Below are 13902 nucleotides of genomic sequence, written 5' to 3'. Positions count from 1 at the left end.
TTACCACAAATACATTACAATCTCTATAAAGAAAAGCACAAAACTCAACACAATAATAAAATCGATTGTCTTTAAATTCAAAAAAATTATATATCATTCAACCAGATCTTCTATCAAATTTTACAATAAAAGGAAATCTGTTTTATTTTTTTCTTTCACGTCTTCTCTTGATCACATGAGGCAATACTAACATATGCAATATATTCGACCCTCTCAACCTACGGCTCATTTGAAATATGCAAAGGTGTGAAGAGCTTGGGTCGAGCTCGATCCAGTGTGAAGAACTCGACCCAAGCCCTTCACACCTCGACCCAAGTGGGTCGAGCCGACCTACCTGTGGGTCGAGGGTTTGATGTTTGGGTTGAGGGGCGAGGTTTGGGTCGAGCCTATTGTTATTCCACCTAAAACTCAGTGACTCGACCCAATTTTTTACTATAACACTACTTAATTTAAAATTTTGACAATTAATAACATTTTTTTTGTGTGCAGATTTACTTCCCCATGAAAGAAACATGGAGGCTCGACTCATTGAGATACATTAAATATTCAATCGAGTGAACATGCTGGAGTGAAATTTGTTATGAATTTTTTAAGTTCCACTATTGTTATGAATTTTAGATACATTAAACATTCAGTCAAGTAGATATTCAACTCACATGGGTCGACTAAATTATACATTCTTAACATTATGTTCAACTTGTGGGGACCCGGACGCTAATCATCATCTTAATCATCTTTGGGATTTAATTATCAATTAAGATAAACATGGTCTAAAAATTTTTTTCTTTAAAATGCAAGTGCGGAGCGTAATGGAATGTAACTAATATACATCTCAGTATATAAGTACAATAATGTAAAACAATTATTCAAACTAGTCTAAGGTTCAACTACTAAATTTCAAGTATTAAATCAAGTCTACAATAAGTCCGGAATCACCACTCTAAACTCGTCTTCTCTCATCATCTTCTTGACCCCGATCCTGTCCCACCTGTTGTCATGCACACATACAAAACAAGACAACAGCCGGATACTCCGGTGAGAATAAATCCCAGTATAAATAATGTATACATGCAGTTAACTGAATTAACATAAAAGCATGAATTATATCTTATCACCTATAGCATAATCAAACAACATGTATCCATACCAGTCTGTAAATAAAACATGAATCGTAATCTACGAAACATAAATCAATACGGATCTGTAAATCAAATTCTAGTCTCAATATCTAAAACTCGACTCATCTCTCATTCTAATCTAGGGATCCCGGTGAATAAGAACGTAACAAGTCTCCCACCTACTACTACCAGTCGCAGTGGCGGTACGTTCTTATTTCTGGACTTTGGTCTAATATATATCGAATAGAATGCTATCTGTATCTGAAGCATAACGATATACCAAACGTCCAGTGCCTTGGCGTATCTACCAAGACTAAGCTTATTCTGACAATGTGCAATGGGTCAGTGACAAGTCTGTCATAATCTCACCCCTCTGTCAGTGACTCTCACTTAATAGCTATCTGCTCTCTACTTCTAATTCAATCGAATAAGTACAATCATTTAAAGAAAGCATAAAGGTACAACAGAAACAATACCATGCAAGTATGTGGTTTAGAGAAACTCGAGTTAAATCTAACTCAAGTCGATCTCCCAATTAACATCGATTTATACCTTTCTCTTCTCGGTCTGATGAAGACGAAGTCTTGTATTCCAATCTGTCCATATCCACATCTGATAATGACAATCATATAAATACCATATCAGTATATAACTCAATTCAAGACATGTTCTGATCAATACTCAAATCGGTATATAATGTGATCCATATCTGAACAAGGTACAATCTAATTCATATCAATGATATCACGATACAATCGAAATCATTACTGAATCTGATCAATCTCAATCAATACTGAATCTGATCAATATCAATCTACTGATGTTTCGATGGCATAACAATACAGTCACGATAACCCCGTCTATCTCAACATCACAGATATAATACCAGAATTCATAACCAGTATCAGTACAACTCATAATCTGAATAATAACACAACTCTGATATAAAATCTCAACTAAATCAACTCTGAAATTCATAACAATTTCATAAACAGTCTATTCTTTAATCTGACTTCAGTTATACAATGTCTACTGTAGCAGAAACATCATATCTGATTCATATTCAATTCTGACAATATCATAAATTCAAATCATGTCTAAACGTAACGAAACTTACGTCCAGTTGTAGCCTGCGTCGATAGGAACACAGTACTGAAGTCGGATTCAAAAACAGACGGACGGATTTCTCACAAAAGGCGTAAGAATATTTCAATTCTTTCTTGCACTTCCCTCGGCTCTTTCTTTCCTTCATTCTCATGGATTTGCATGTAGGTATATATATATATATATACACGTTCCTTAGGTAGGAGGCAAGTGGCTTAATCTTCATACTGCACGTCGCGCCGCGGGTGCGCTCACTTTTGCGCCGCGGGTGCGCTCCATGTATTGATATGCATCAACTTTCCCCGAAGCTTGGACCGAGGGTGCGCTCTGTCTTTTAACGCGGGTGCGCTGACCCTACTGGTACAACACCGCGGGTGCGGTCTGTCTAGCACCACGGGTGCGCTCAATCTCCAGTAACAACTTTCATACCCTACTGTCCATACACCGCGGGTGCGGTATATTTCCAAGCGCAGGTGCGGTCTCCCTATCTTCAAAAACTCTAACTTTCTGTCCACCTACCGCGGGTGCGGTAGAAAAAGAAGTACGGGGCGGTGTCTCATCAATGCAATATTTCATAATCTCATCTTATCCACCTAAAATTTTTGGGCATTACATTTCTCCCCCTCTTAGATGTGAGTTCATCCTCGAACTCACAAGCAATCAATCAAAGCATATACAAAAGCATTATCATCAGAACTAAATAAATACTCATATCACGAAATAGTTCTGAACATCTTTATCTCATCTCTGGTTCTGTCTCCCAAGTAGCTTCTTTAATGCCATGACAACTCTACTGGACTTTCACAAGTGAAATAGTCTTCGTTTTGAGCTGCTTATTTCTACTGATTCTGATTCCAATCGGAAATATTAATTCAAGAAGTACCATATCACAATATCATTTGAAGTAACTCTGCTAGAATCGATCTCGTAATACTGGCTATACAACCTCCGCATATACCAATCCACAGCTCATAACAAATCAATCTCATAGGCTGTTATCGAATCTGTTTATCCCGGTCAAGGATATATTCAATCTTCGATCTCATATACCAATCGTCATCACTCGACGTTGGCATATTGAGTCTGTCTATTCTGAGCTGTCATCATATGCCTCGGAATTAGCCTCACTTCCTTTTTCATATTTCTGATCAATTTAGATTAAAGTTCATATACCTTAAAGATATCATCTCTATATGAAAGAAATCTGTGGTACTCACTGTACAATATTTTATCTACAACTATCTCATTACTCTTCTGATGGCTATTATCATACTATAATTCATAGGATGACAATATGTCATATTAACTAGTGCTACCATCCAGCACTACAAATCCATAATTATCTTCTAATATCTGGATAGTACACTCTGGCTATCTGTCAGTCTGTGGATAATATTTGAATGGGTTCAAGGTATATTCTGCCACAATTACAAAATCAATCATAATCACAATCTGATATACTCTACTTCGGCATTCTAGTTATTCTGACCACTTTTCTGACATCGATCTGTGTCATTTGGTCATGTTTGTACGTTATCTTGTACAAACTAATAGATATAGATTGAACAATCTGTCAATCACAATCATATTACATCACAATCTGGAAATTATTGCAGTGGTCTTATTACGAAATTCATCGAAATATACTCCCCATGTCTAGTCAAGAATATACAAATTCTGTAATAAATCTTCTGATCTCTATCTTTCTATCTTCATTTATTGGCGGTTCAGACATTTCAGTACCATTCTGCCAACATTTCAGCATAAATTCTGCCATAATTGATTTAATCTGTCTATATCAAAACTATCTGTTCGAATTATCATATAATTTCTGTTACCTGAACGACTACTGAATCCATTTCTGTGCGCTTCTGACCCTATCTGTCATTTCCAATTCGAACTATTTGGTATAAACAATCAGTTAATAATATAAATTAAAGAAAAATACCTACCTGGTATTCGGTTCTGATTGTCGATATCAAATTTTGTTGTACAATTCTGAAACATTTGACATCACAAGATAATCATTCCCATACCGTAAAATCACATATCTGTCACTCTGATCGATGCTCTGTTCTGATTATTGAAATTAAGCTCTGAACATTCTGATTATATTTCTGATCTACTGAAATTCTCGAATTCAACTCTGATTCGGATTGAACTGTATATAATCTCAACGGTTCACATTGATCTGTATCAAATACGGCTGTAGAAATATAACAATACTCAGGCAGACACAAAATAACAATCGTATACGAAAATCTGTCAATTCAGACCAAACATAAATTTCTGACATTTCTGACATTTATGCTCTTTCTGATATCGGTATTATTCTTATCTACTGATCATGATCTCAACTGTGTCAAAATCAATCGGTATACTAACTTCAGATATCGCATATTCTGAATACAATATGTTTCAAGCAGGATTCATATCTGAATAATTTCTATATACGATAATCACAGTTCTCAGAGTATTCAATACAATCTTCAGATATTCGATTCAGTCAATCAGATGCTGCAATTATATCAAAATATCATAGATACAACAAGCATGAAATCATCAGAATATCTCTGAACATACTGAAACATGCCAACGAGAAACACTAAATCAAATGTAACTCCTGGTCGGTACTCTTCTACTGATCTTTCAATTCTTTCAATTCATTAAGTGTCATTCTGTACATTCAATATCATCCTGTACTGAATTCTAAAACGACACCCAATACCTGGTATCGATTCAATTCTGAAATCTATCTTTCTGATACAAAGCAAATCTGAAATCTTATCTGGCAATTATTAGCCAACTCGTACATCACTGGCAATCTGCCAATGCTAGGCTCGATTTCAGTACATCTACTAAATACATATGGATACCATCTGCTCCTTTCTGTATCAATCGAGTCATAGACAATATAGATATAAAAGGAATTCTAAATCTAGAACCCTTACCGTGAAATCTTTACTCATCAGCCATATCTGGTCTGAATTTTATACTCTCCTGAAAGGAATCTATAATAGTTCTGTACTTGTTCAGCATATTACTATCAATAATGCACTCAACTTAGAAAATACAAGTACATCATAATCTAACTCAATATTATTCTCATCTTACTGTAGTATACAATTTTTCACAGAAATCTCTGATATCCATCTTTCTTTCTAAAAAAATAAGGGAATCAATACTACAGTACAATCAGACTCAACAGATACAGCATATCTCAATGCAACTCAGTCAAAGATGATCGTAGGGAATGCATTAGTATATATCAATACCTATGCAATATAATCATAAAAGAACAATACCTGCCACTCTATCATCAGGTGTGTCCTATGTCTGTTCCTCGGTCTTCTGCTCCCTAAAATCTTCGGGAACTTCTCTGAGGACAAACTCTAGCAAAGTGTCCCGGCTGTCTACAAATATGGAAACTATCAGTCACTCCCTGGCATTGCTCTGTGGAATGTCTCCCTCCGCAAGTTCTGCAATATACTCCAGTACAACTCGGGCTGGAACCACTGAAGCTAGACGAACCACTCAGTCCGCTCCCTAACTTCTTGAATGGCTTTTTTCGAGCTTTCAGCAAATCTTGCTTTCCACTCGTACTGCAGCGATCAAATCGGAGAGGGGATTGCTGTATCTGGGGTTGCATCGCATACACCCTTTTTAGTTGTCTAATCAGACTCGCCTCCGCTCTCTTCGCTTTACTCAAGGCATTAGCAAAATGATAAGGTCGCTGCATATTCATCAATGCATCTATCTTCGAGTTCAATCCTCTGATGAACTGATCCGCTACAGCTTCATCATTTCTAGCAACATGAGGGACAAAACGTAGCAAGGTAAAGAACTGGCCCAAATACTCATCAATACTCAAGTGACCCTGTCTCAAATTTGAAAAATCTGCACTTTTGTCTTGTCTGTATGATACGGGGAAAAATCTTTGATAGAATTCAACCTTAAAAATTTTCCACGTAATTAGTGAACTACGTTGTTCCAAAGCTTCTTTGGTTATTAGCCACCAACTTCTTGCAGTCTCTTTTAGCTGGTTCCCAATCAGTGTAACTCTACAATCATCTGTGAAACCAAGAAATTCAAATAGCATTTCTATGTTTTCAAGCCAATTCTCACAATCTACTGGCGTCTGAGTACCCTTTAAAATCGGCGGTTGAAACGACTGAAACCTCTTCATCTGTGTTTCCATCGGAGTTTCTGATACATCTATCTGTTCAGTCGAAGTACTACCCCTTTCTGGAATTCTTCGTGGAGGTATATCTGCTTATCAAACCATTAGTACTCAAATACTACAAATCTGTTCCAATCTTTCTCTGATCATCTTACTGCTGATCAAGAATCAAATCTGATTCATACTCAATAATACATATTACCAATTCAAATCAGATAATTAGATAACATGTATTTAAAGCAGTAAAGCATAATGTCATGCTAGCACACACAATGTAAGTCAACATTAAAATAAATCTCATGCTAGCAATCACATGCAAGGAAAGAAAACTCAATCTACCCCGCTCATTCTCTTCTATCTCAGTCTAAAGGATTTATCGCTCTGATACCACCTGTTGTGGGGATCCGGACACTAATCATCATCTTAATCATCTTTGGGATTTAATTATAAATTAAGATAAACAGGGTCTAAAAATTTTTTTCTTTAAAATGCAAGTGCGGAACGTAATGAAATGTAACTAATATACATCTCAGTATATAAGTACAATAATGTACAACAATTATTCAAACTAGTGTAAGGTTCAACTACTAAATTTCAAGTATTAAACCAAGTCTACAATAAGTCCGGAATCACCACTCTAAACTCGTCTTCTCTCATCATCTTCTTGACCCCGATCCTGTCCCACCTGTTGTCATGCACACATACAAAGCAAGACAACAGCCGGATACTCCGGTGAGAATAAATCCCAGTATAAATAATGTATACATGCAGTTAACTGAATTAACATAAAAGCATGAATTATATCTTATCACATGTAGCATAATCAAACAACATGTATCCATACCAGTCTGTAAATAAAACATGAATCGTAATCTACGAAACATAAATCAATACGGATCTGTAAATCAAATTCTAGTCTCAATATCTAAAACTCGACTCATCTCTCATTCTAATCTAGGGATCCCGGTGAATAAGAACGTAACAAGTCTCCCACCTACTACTACCAGTCGCAGTGGCGGTACGTTCTTATTTCTGGACTTTGGTCTAATATATATCGAATAGAATGCTATCTGTATCTGAAGCATAACGATATACCAAACGTCCAGTGCCTTGGCGTATCTACCAAGACTAAGCCTATTCTGACAATGTGCAATGGGTCAGTGACAAGTCTGTCATAATCTCACCCCTCTGTCAGTGACTCTCACTTAATAGCTATCTGCTCTCTACTTCTAATTCAATCGAATAAGTACAATCATTTAAAGAAAGCATAAAGGTACAACATAAACAATACCATGCAAGTATGTGGTTTAGGGAAACTCGAGTTAAATCTAACTCAAGTCGATCTCCCAATTAACATCGATTTATACCTTTCTCTTCTCGGTCTGATGAAGACGAAGTCTTGTATTTCAATCTGTTCATATCCACATCTGATAATGACAATCATATAAATACCATATCAGTATATAACTCAATTCAAGACCTGTTCTGATCAATACTCAAATCGGTATTACAATCTAATTCATATCAATGATATCACGATACAATCGAAATCATTACTGAATCTGATCAATCTCAATCAATACTGAATCTGATCAATATCAATCTACTGATGTTTCGATGGCATAACAATATAGTCACGATAACCCCGTCTATCTCAACATCACAGATATAATACCAGAATTCATAACCAGTATCAGTACAACTCATAATCTGAATAATAACACAACTCTGATATAAAATCTCAACTAAATCAACTCTGAAATTCATAACAATTTCATAAACAGTCTATTCTTTAATCTGACTTCAGTTATACAATGTCTACTGTAGCAGAAACATCATATCTGATTCATATTCAATTCTGACAATATCATAAATTCAAATCATGTCTAAACGTAACGAAACTTACGTCCAGTTGTAGCCTGCGTTGATAGAAACACAGTACTGAAGTCGGATTCAAAAACAGACGGACGGATTTCTCACAAAAGGCGTAAGAATATTTCAATTCTTTCTTGCACTTCCCTCGGCTCTTTCTTTCCTTCATTCTCATGGATTTGCATGTAGGTATATATATATATATATATATACACGTTCCTTAGGTAGGAGGCAAGTGGCTTAATCTTCATACTGCACGTCGCACCGCGGGTGCGCTCACTTTTGCGCCGCGGGTGCGCTCCATGTATTGATATGCATCAACTTTCCCCGAAGCTTGGACCGCGGGTGCGCTCTGTCTTTTAACGCGGGTGCGCTGACCCTACTGGTACAACACCGCGGGTGCGGTCTGTCTAGCACCGCGGGTGCGCTCAATCTCCAGTAGCAACTTTCATACCCTACTGTCCATACACCGCGGGTGCGGTATATTTCCAAGCGCAGGTGCGGTCTCCCTATCCTCAAAAACTCTAACTTTCTGTCCACCTACCGCGGGTGCGGTAGAAAAGGAAGTACGGGGCGGTGTCTCATCAATGCAATATTTCATAATCTCATCTTATCCACCTAAAATTTTTGGGCATTACACAACTATTGTTATCAATTTTTTAACAATGCACTTAATTATAATACATAAATCATATTAAAATATTTACATAATTATAAATTTTTTATATACGTCAGATACATTCTAATTATATTTAAAGTCATCATCATAAATATCAATTATATATTACAACAATATCAAAACTCAAAATCCACCAACTCGACCTACTCGACCCAAACCCTAAACAAAACCCCAAACTCCACTCACTCGATCCACTCGAACATGAAACTCACATCCTGAAGAGTTAAAAAAACAAGTGAGGAAATTTAAGAATTGGATTTCATTGCCCTATCATTTATAGAGTCTTGTGTACATTTATGCTTAACAAATGAATAACATTTTAACACAGAATGTTTGTTGTAACAAAAAAAAAAACAATTATTATTCCTTCTATTAGCTGCAGACAATTTCGGAAATCCTCGTGCTTTAACACTCTAGGCTAACTTCTCTTGTTATTTCACTGATTCGGCTGTCATGTGTTGTGGGCTTGTTGTTCTTTTCCTTTAACTTGGAGAACCAACAGTTTTATTGCTATCCTGTTCGGTTGGCCACTGAGGAAAAAGATGAACATGCGGGGAGATCAAGAACTGGGAAGGATTTGTTTGGCTATGACAACACGACTGTGATCTGTCTGTAATATGTGCTCCTCTGCATAGTTCGATCCACATGAGTTATTGCTTAATAGTAAGCCATCCACCCGAGGGGACGTAGAAGTTATATCAGATCCTTCCCAGCAAATTTCATGAGCTCTGCCTTTGCTGCCTCCATCACCACTTTAAAGTCCATTTGTGCATACCTTCCCCTGAAATTTAGTATAGCAACGACGATTCAGCTCGAGTCTCGAAAAACAACAGCAGATTACAACTAAAATTTCAGATATATTCAGTTTAATGAGTTGACTGTCCTACTACCCCTGCAGTTTATGGATATATAGACTATTGCCCTTTTTTGCAGCTATACCAGAAATGAGTTCTTGACCAAGTAGTTGAGGGAAAGGCAGGGCTGGAAAGTCCACGGAATATTCTTGCAATTGCCCGAGGAGTAAATTTCGCATGTGAATTACTCCGGAGAAAAACCTGACACCAATAAAGAGACAAAAAGGTTACAACTTTGCCTAATAGAGTCCCTCTCCACCATAAAAAATTAGAAAGCTCAGAAATTATACCTTCACGTCAGCTCTTAAAAATGGACTGCAGAGGGAAATAATGTTGATGTTAGTCCAATGATACAATAGCTGCTAAGAATTGCAAAAAATTGGAAACAATAGTTTGAACCTGCTTTGATCCATCTGGTTTGTGAGAACATCAGCATCAGCATCCCGAGTGAAGTACTCCAGAATTTTTGTCAGCAGACATGCAGTGTGTTGGTTCATGTAGCAACCTTGGGCCCTGTCACAAAATTTTGTACCAAAGACTGCAGCATTATATGCTGCATCAATTTTCCGGATCTACATCAAAGGCAGATCAAATGTTACTACAGAAATGCAACTGGTAAATAAAACTAAAGGTGAGCTTAAAGCCAAGCAAGAAGATGTACAAGAAGCATATGCCCCATACAGAATCTTCCACTTGCACCAGTTACCCTTGAAGGATGGAACAGAAAAGGAACAAAAACAAAATAAAAGACCAGAATGAAGGATGAAAGCCGGCCAATAAGATGACAAAGAACAATCACCTTACAGGTCTCGATCTCACGTAGCCAATTAGAAAGGTCTGCTGCCAAAGAACATATATCTTTCGGGACCTCAAGAACTCGGTAACAGTAGGCCTGATCTTTTAATTAATACGTAATTTCCCCCTTCAACTGATGCAAGAAAATGTTCTAGTTTATCAATACACTGAAATGTATAATGGTTATGTTGTGTTAGGACAGCAAATATATTACCGTTGGCAGTGCCAAACAATAAGTCCCTTACTCTACTTATCTAGCATCTTATGTGATCAAGCAAATTTACTGTTCAGGCAAAATTGTTCTTTACCTCTTATAGTTTGTCTTTCAAGTCCTATGTGCAATGCGCCAACTAGCAAATTACTGTAAGTGGGCTTATGTATAAATATCTTGAAAACATTTTGATGACTTCTGTTTTGAAGCAAAGTATATGTATTTTTGAATTCTGATATCTGATTTTTGAAGCACTGAAATTCACAAACGTGCTCAGTGCTTGCTTACTTGTTAAATCTCTTATTTCTGTTCTGAATACTGATTCCTGTTCTGAAAATAAGAGTTTCTGTATATTATTTGTATCACTGTTTATGTTGAAAATGACTTTGAAAACTGGGAGTTATTCCCGCCCCCGCTTAATGAGTGACAACCATATCACTCACCCACCAAACCCATCTCAGATAAGAACGAGGAAGAATTGTTAGAAGAAGAAGAGCAGATCCAGTTCTGGGGCTGGTGAAGAAGACTGTTATTTCTCAGTTCTAGTTTATGTTTTTCCACTGCATCTGTTGAGACGTTGTTATATTTGGTTTTACATTTCCGCTGTAAAACATTAGTCATTTGACTTTGTATCAGACAATGGATATACAATATTATGAATAAAAGATTGGTTTCTGAATTTTGTACTTCTAATGTTTGTTGTTTTCGAATGTAAATTTGAGAGCAACGCCGGTGTCGACCAACCCCGTCCCTGGGGCGTGACATTGAAGTGATATCAGAGCAAACCAGGTTTCATAATCTGGGGAGGAGGAACTAGAAAAAATGAGTTCTGATAGGCTTCTGAAAATAAGTTCTGATAAACTACTGTAAAAGACTACTGAAAATAAACTACTGTAATAGATTACTGAAATGAGAAGGGAAAAAAAAATTTCAGTAGACCAAAATCAGTAGACCGGAACCAGCAGATGACCGAAAAACAGTAGCATCAAAACCAGTAGTCTTGGTACACTTCATGTTCTTGATGTGAAGGATTTTTAGTAAATTTTTCACGAGATTATGAGACCGAAAAATTTTGAGCTATTTTATTCTATTGAATGTTATAGGCTGTACTGATTCTATTCTTTCCAGTAATTGTCTATAACTTGACTTGTACCCTTGAGATCATTTCTGAACCTTCACTCTCATGTTTTGGTTGTAGGATATGGCTGACCAGAGTAGCTACATTAAGAGCTTAGAGAAGAAGCTAGAGAAACTAAAGGAACGTAACTACTGCCTAGAGCTGGACAAAGATGAATTAGAGCGTCGAGCAGAACAGTTAAGAGGTGATGTTCAACAATATACTCACTATCTACATGAGGCAGAAGAGGGGAATACGAAAGCTCAAAAGGAGTTCGAAACCTCCCAAAAGACTGTTGCAGAGTTAATCGAGTTACGTGATACTATGGTTGAGAAGATCCAAGTGCTTAAGGATCAAAATCACCAACTTGTGCATCAGCATAATCAGTATTATGAACAGACTGATGCTCAGATTCATGAGTTGCAGAGCACTGATGAAGTTCTTAGCGACCAGAATGCAGTTCTGCATGGTCATATTGAACATCTGGAAACAATAATAGCCAACCATGAAGGTGAACCCGAGGAGGATCCCGAAGAAGAAGAAGAAGTCGAAGAGGATCATATGGATTTGGGATTAGGAGAAGTAATAGATTAGACCTTCAGTAGTAGTTCTTTGTAATAGCACTTGTTCCATTTACATTTATGTTAGCATTTTCGAAGTTTAGTTGTAATTGCACTTTCGTGAAAATCAATAAAATTTATTTCTATCCATTGGTTTCATATTTAATTTTTGAGCAATTACACAATTATTTTGATTCCTTTATATAGTCTCTATTCTGACAGCCACCTTAGAAATTTCATATTTGTAGGAAATGGACGGAAGACCCATGAGAAACAATCGCAACCCTCGTTATGGAAACTGCAACAACCGCAACGATGAGGCTGCACAACAACCACCATCAGCAGTTGGCCTCAGTCAAGCCGATCTGATGGCTATAGCCACGATTGTGGCAACCACGCTACAAGGGTTTGTCAACCCTAATGTTAATCAGCCACCGCCACCACCTCCAGCTCAGAATGGGACTAAGCAGCATTATGAATCCCTCCGAAGAGCAAGAGTCCCGAACTTCGATGGAAGCTCCGATCCTGAGGTAGGACAGAAATGGATGAAGGATGTGGAGAATCATCTTCAACTACTTGAGGTTCCACAAGGAATCAAGGTAGATGTGATTACGCCTTTTCTTGTGGATAAAGCAGCCAAATGGTGGGAAGGAGTCTCACCAGCTATGTTAGGGGCGGGACCTATCACGTGGCAAAGGTTCCGAGAGGCATTTCTGAAGCAGTACTTCCCGACAGCAGTTCGAGTGCAGAAGCTGTCAGAATTTGAAAGCTTGGTTCAAGAACCAAATATGACAGTGGTGGAGTATTCATCTAAGTTCCACTCATTGGGAACTTACTCTCCAACCATCATGAGAGACGAAGCCTTGAAGATACATCGCTTCAAGAAGGGATTGAACAGTCGCATTCAATCTGCCCTCGCTGTTATCGAGCCCAATAGCTTTGATGAATTGATGGGAGCCGCCATCAGGGCTAAAAACGACATCAAGAGGCGTGAAGATGAGAATAAACTCAAACGTCCTCAGTCAAGCCAGTACCAACCAGGCCAACAATTCAAGAAGCCTAGGTTCTCAAGCAATCAGTTTACCAGTGCTCCAGCCAAAAGAACTACTTCTTCTCAATTAAGCAGAGAGGAAGTCAAGTGTCAAACTTGTGGATTCACTCACACTGGTGAATGCCGTAGGAATTCTGGAGCTTGTTTCCGTTGTGGAAAGATGGGTCATCGCATTGCTCAATGCCCTTTTCCAGATCCAAGGAATGGTCCAGCAGGAGGAACAACTCCAAACAAACCTAAGGAGAACAAGCCCAATGCTCGAGTTTATGCTATCACTCAAGAAGAGACTGAAAACTCAAATGATGTCGTAGCTGGTACCACTCTAATCAATAATATACCTGCTTATGTGTAATTTGATTGT

General features: G+C 37.5%; 1 protein-coding gene across 1 annotated transcript; it reads right to left on the bottom strand.

Moving 5' to 3' along the window:
* Positions 1-9439: 9439 nt before the first annotated feature.
* On the bottom strand, positions 9440-10944 carry LOC142521423 (ATP-dependent DNA helicase Q-like 5). The gene is made up of 5 exons (XM_075624626.1): positions 10607-10944; positions 10207-10379; positions 10098-10122; positions 9893-10008; positions 9440-9734 (listed from the first exon to the last, which is right to left on the bottom strand). Exons 2-5 carry the CDS (start codon positions 10302-10304, stop codon positions 9647-9649), a joined length of 327 nt encoding a protein of 108 aa, XP_075480741.1. The 5' UTR covers positions 10305-10379; positions 10607-10944; the 3' UTR covers positions 9440-9646.
* Between the last annotated feature and the right edge of the window lie 2958 nt (positions 10945-13902).

Source organism: Primulina tabacum, chromosome 12, assembly GCF_025594145.1.
Source record: "Primulina tabacum isolate GXHZ01 chromosome 12, ASM2559414v2, whole genome shotgun sequence".
Taxonomy (NCBI): domain Eukaryota; kingdom Viridiplantae; phylum Streptophyta; class Magnoliopsida; order Lamiales; family Gesneriaceae; genus Primulina; species Primulina tabacum.
The sequence above is the reverse complement of the archived record's forward strand: the minus strand, read 5'-3'. Positions and strand labels throughout refer to the sequence as shown.

Bases quoted from the DNA above. Each gene is read 5' to 3' on its own strand.
- LOC142521423 (XM_075624626.1), bottom strand. From the start codon at position 10,304: ATGAACCAACACACTGCATGTCTGCTGACAAAAATTCTGGAGTACTTC. The intron at 10,123-10,206 runs GTTCAAACTATT...TTCCCTCTGCAG, and splicing joins AACCAGATGGATCAAAGCAG to TCCATTTTTAAGAGCTGACG. The intron at 9,735-9,892 runs GTATAGCTGCAA...ACTAAATTTCAG, and splicing joins TGGTCAAGAACTCATTTCTG to GGGAAGGTATGCACAAATGG.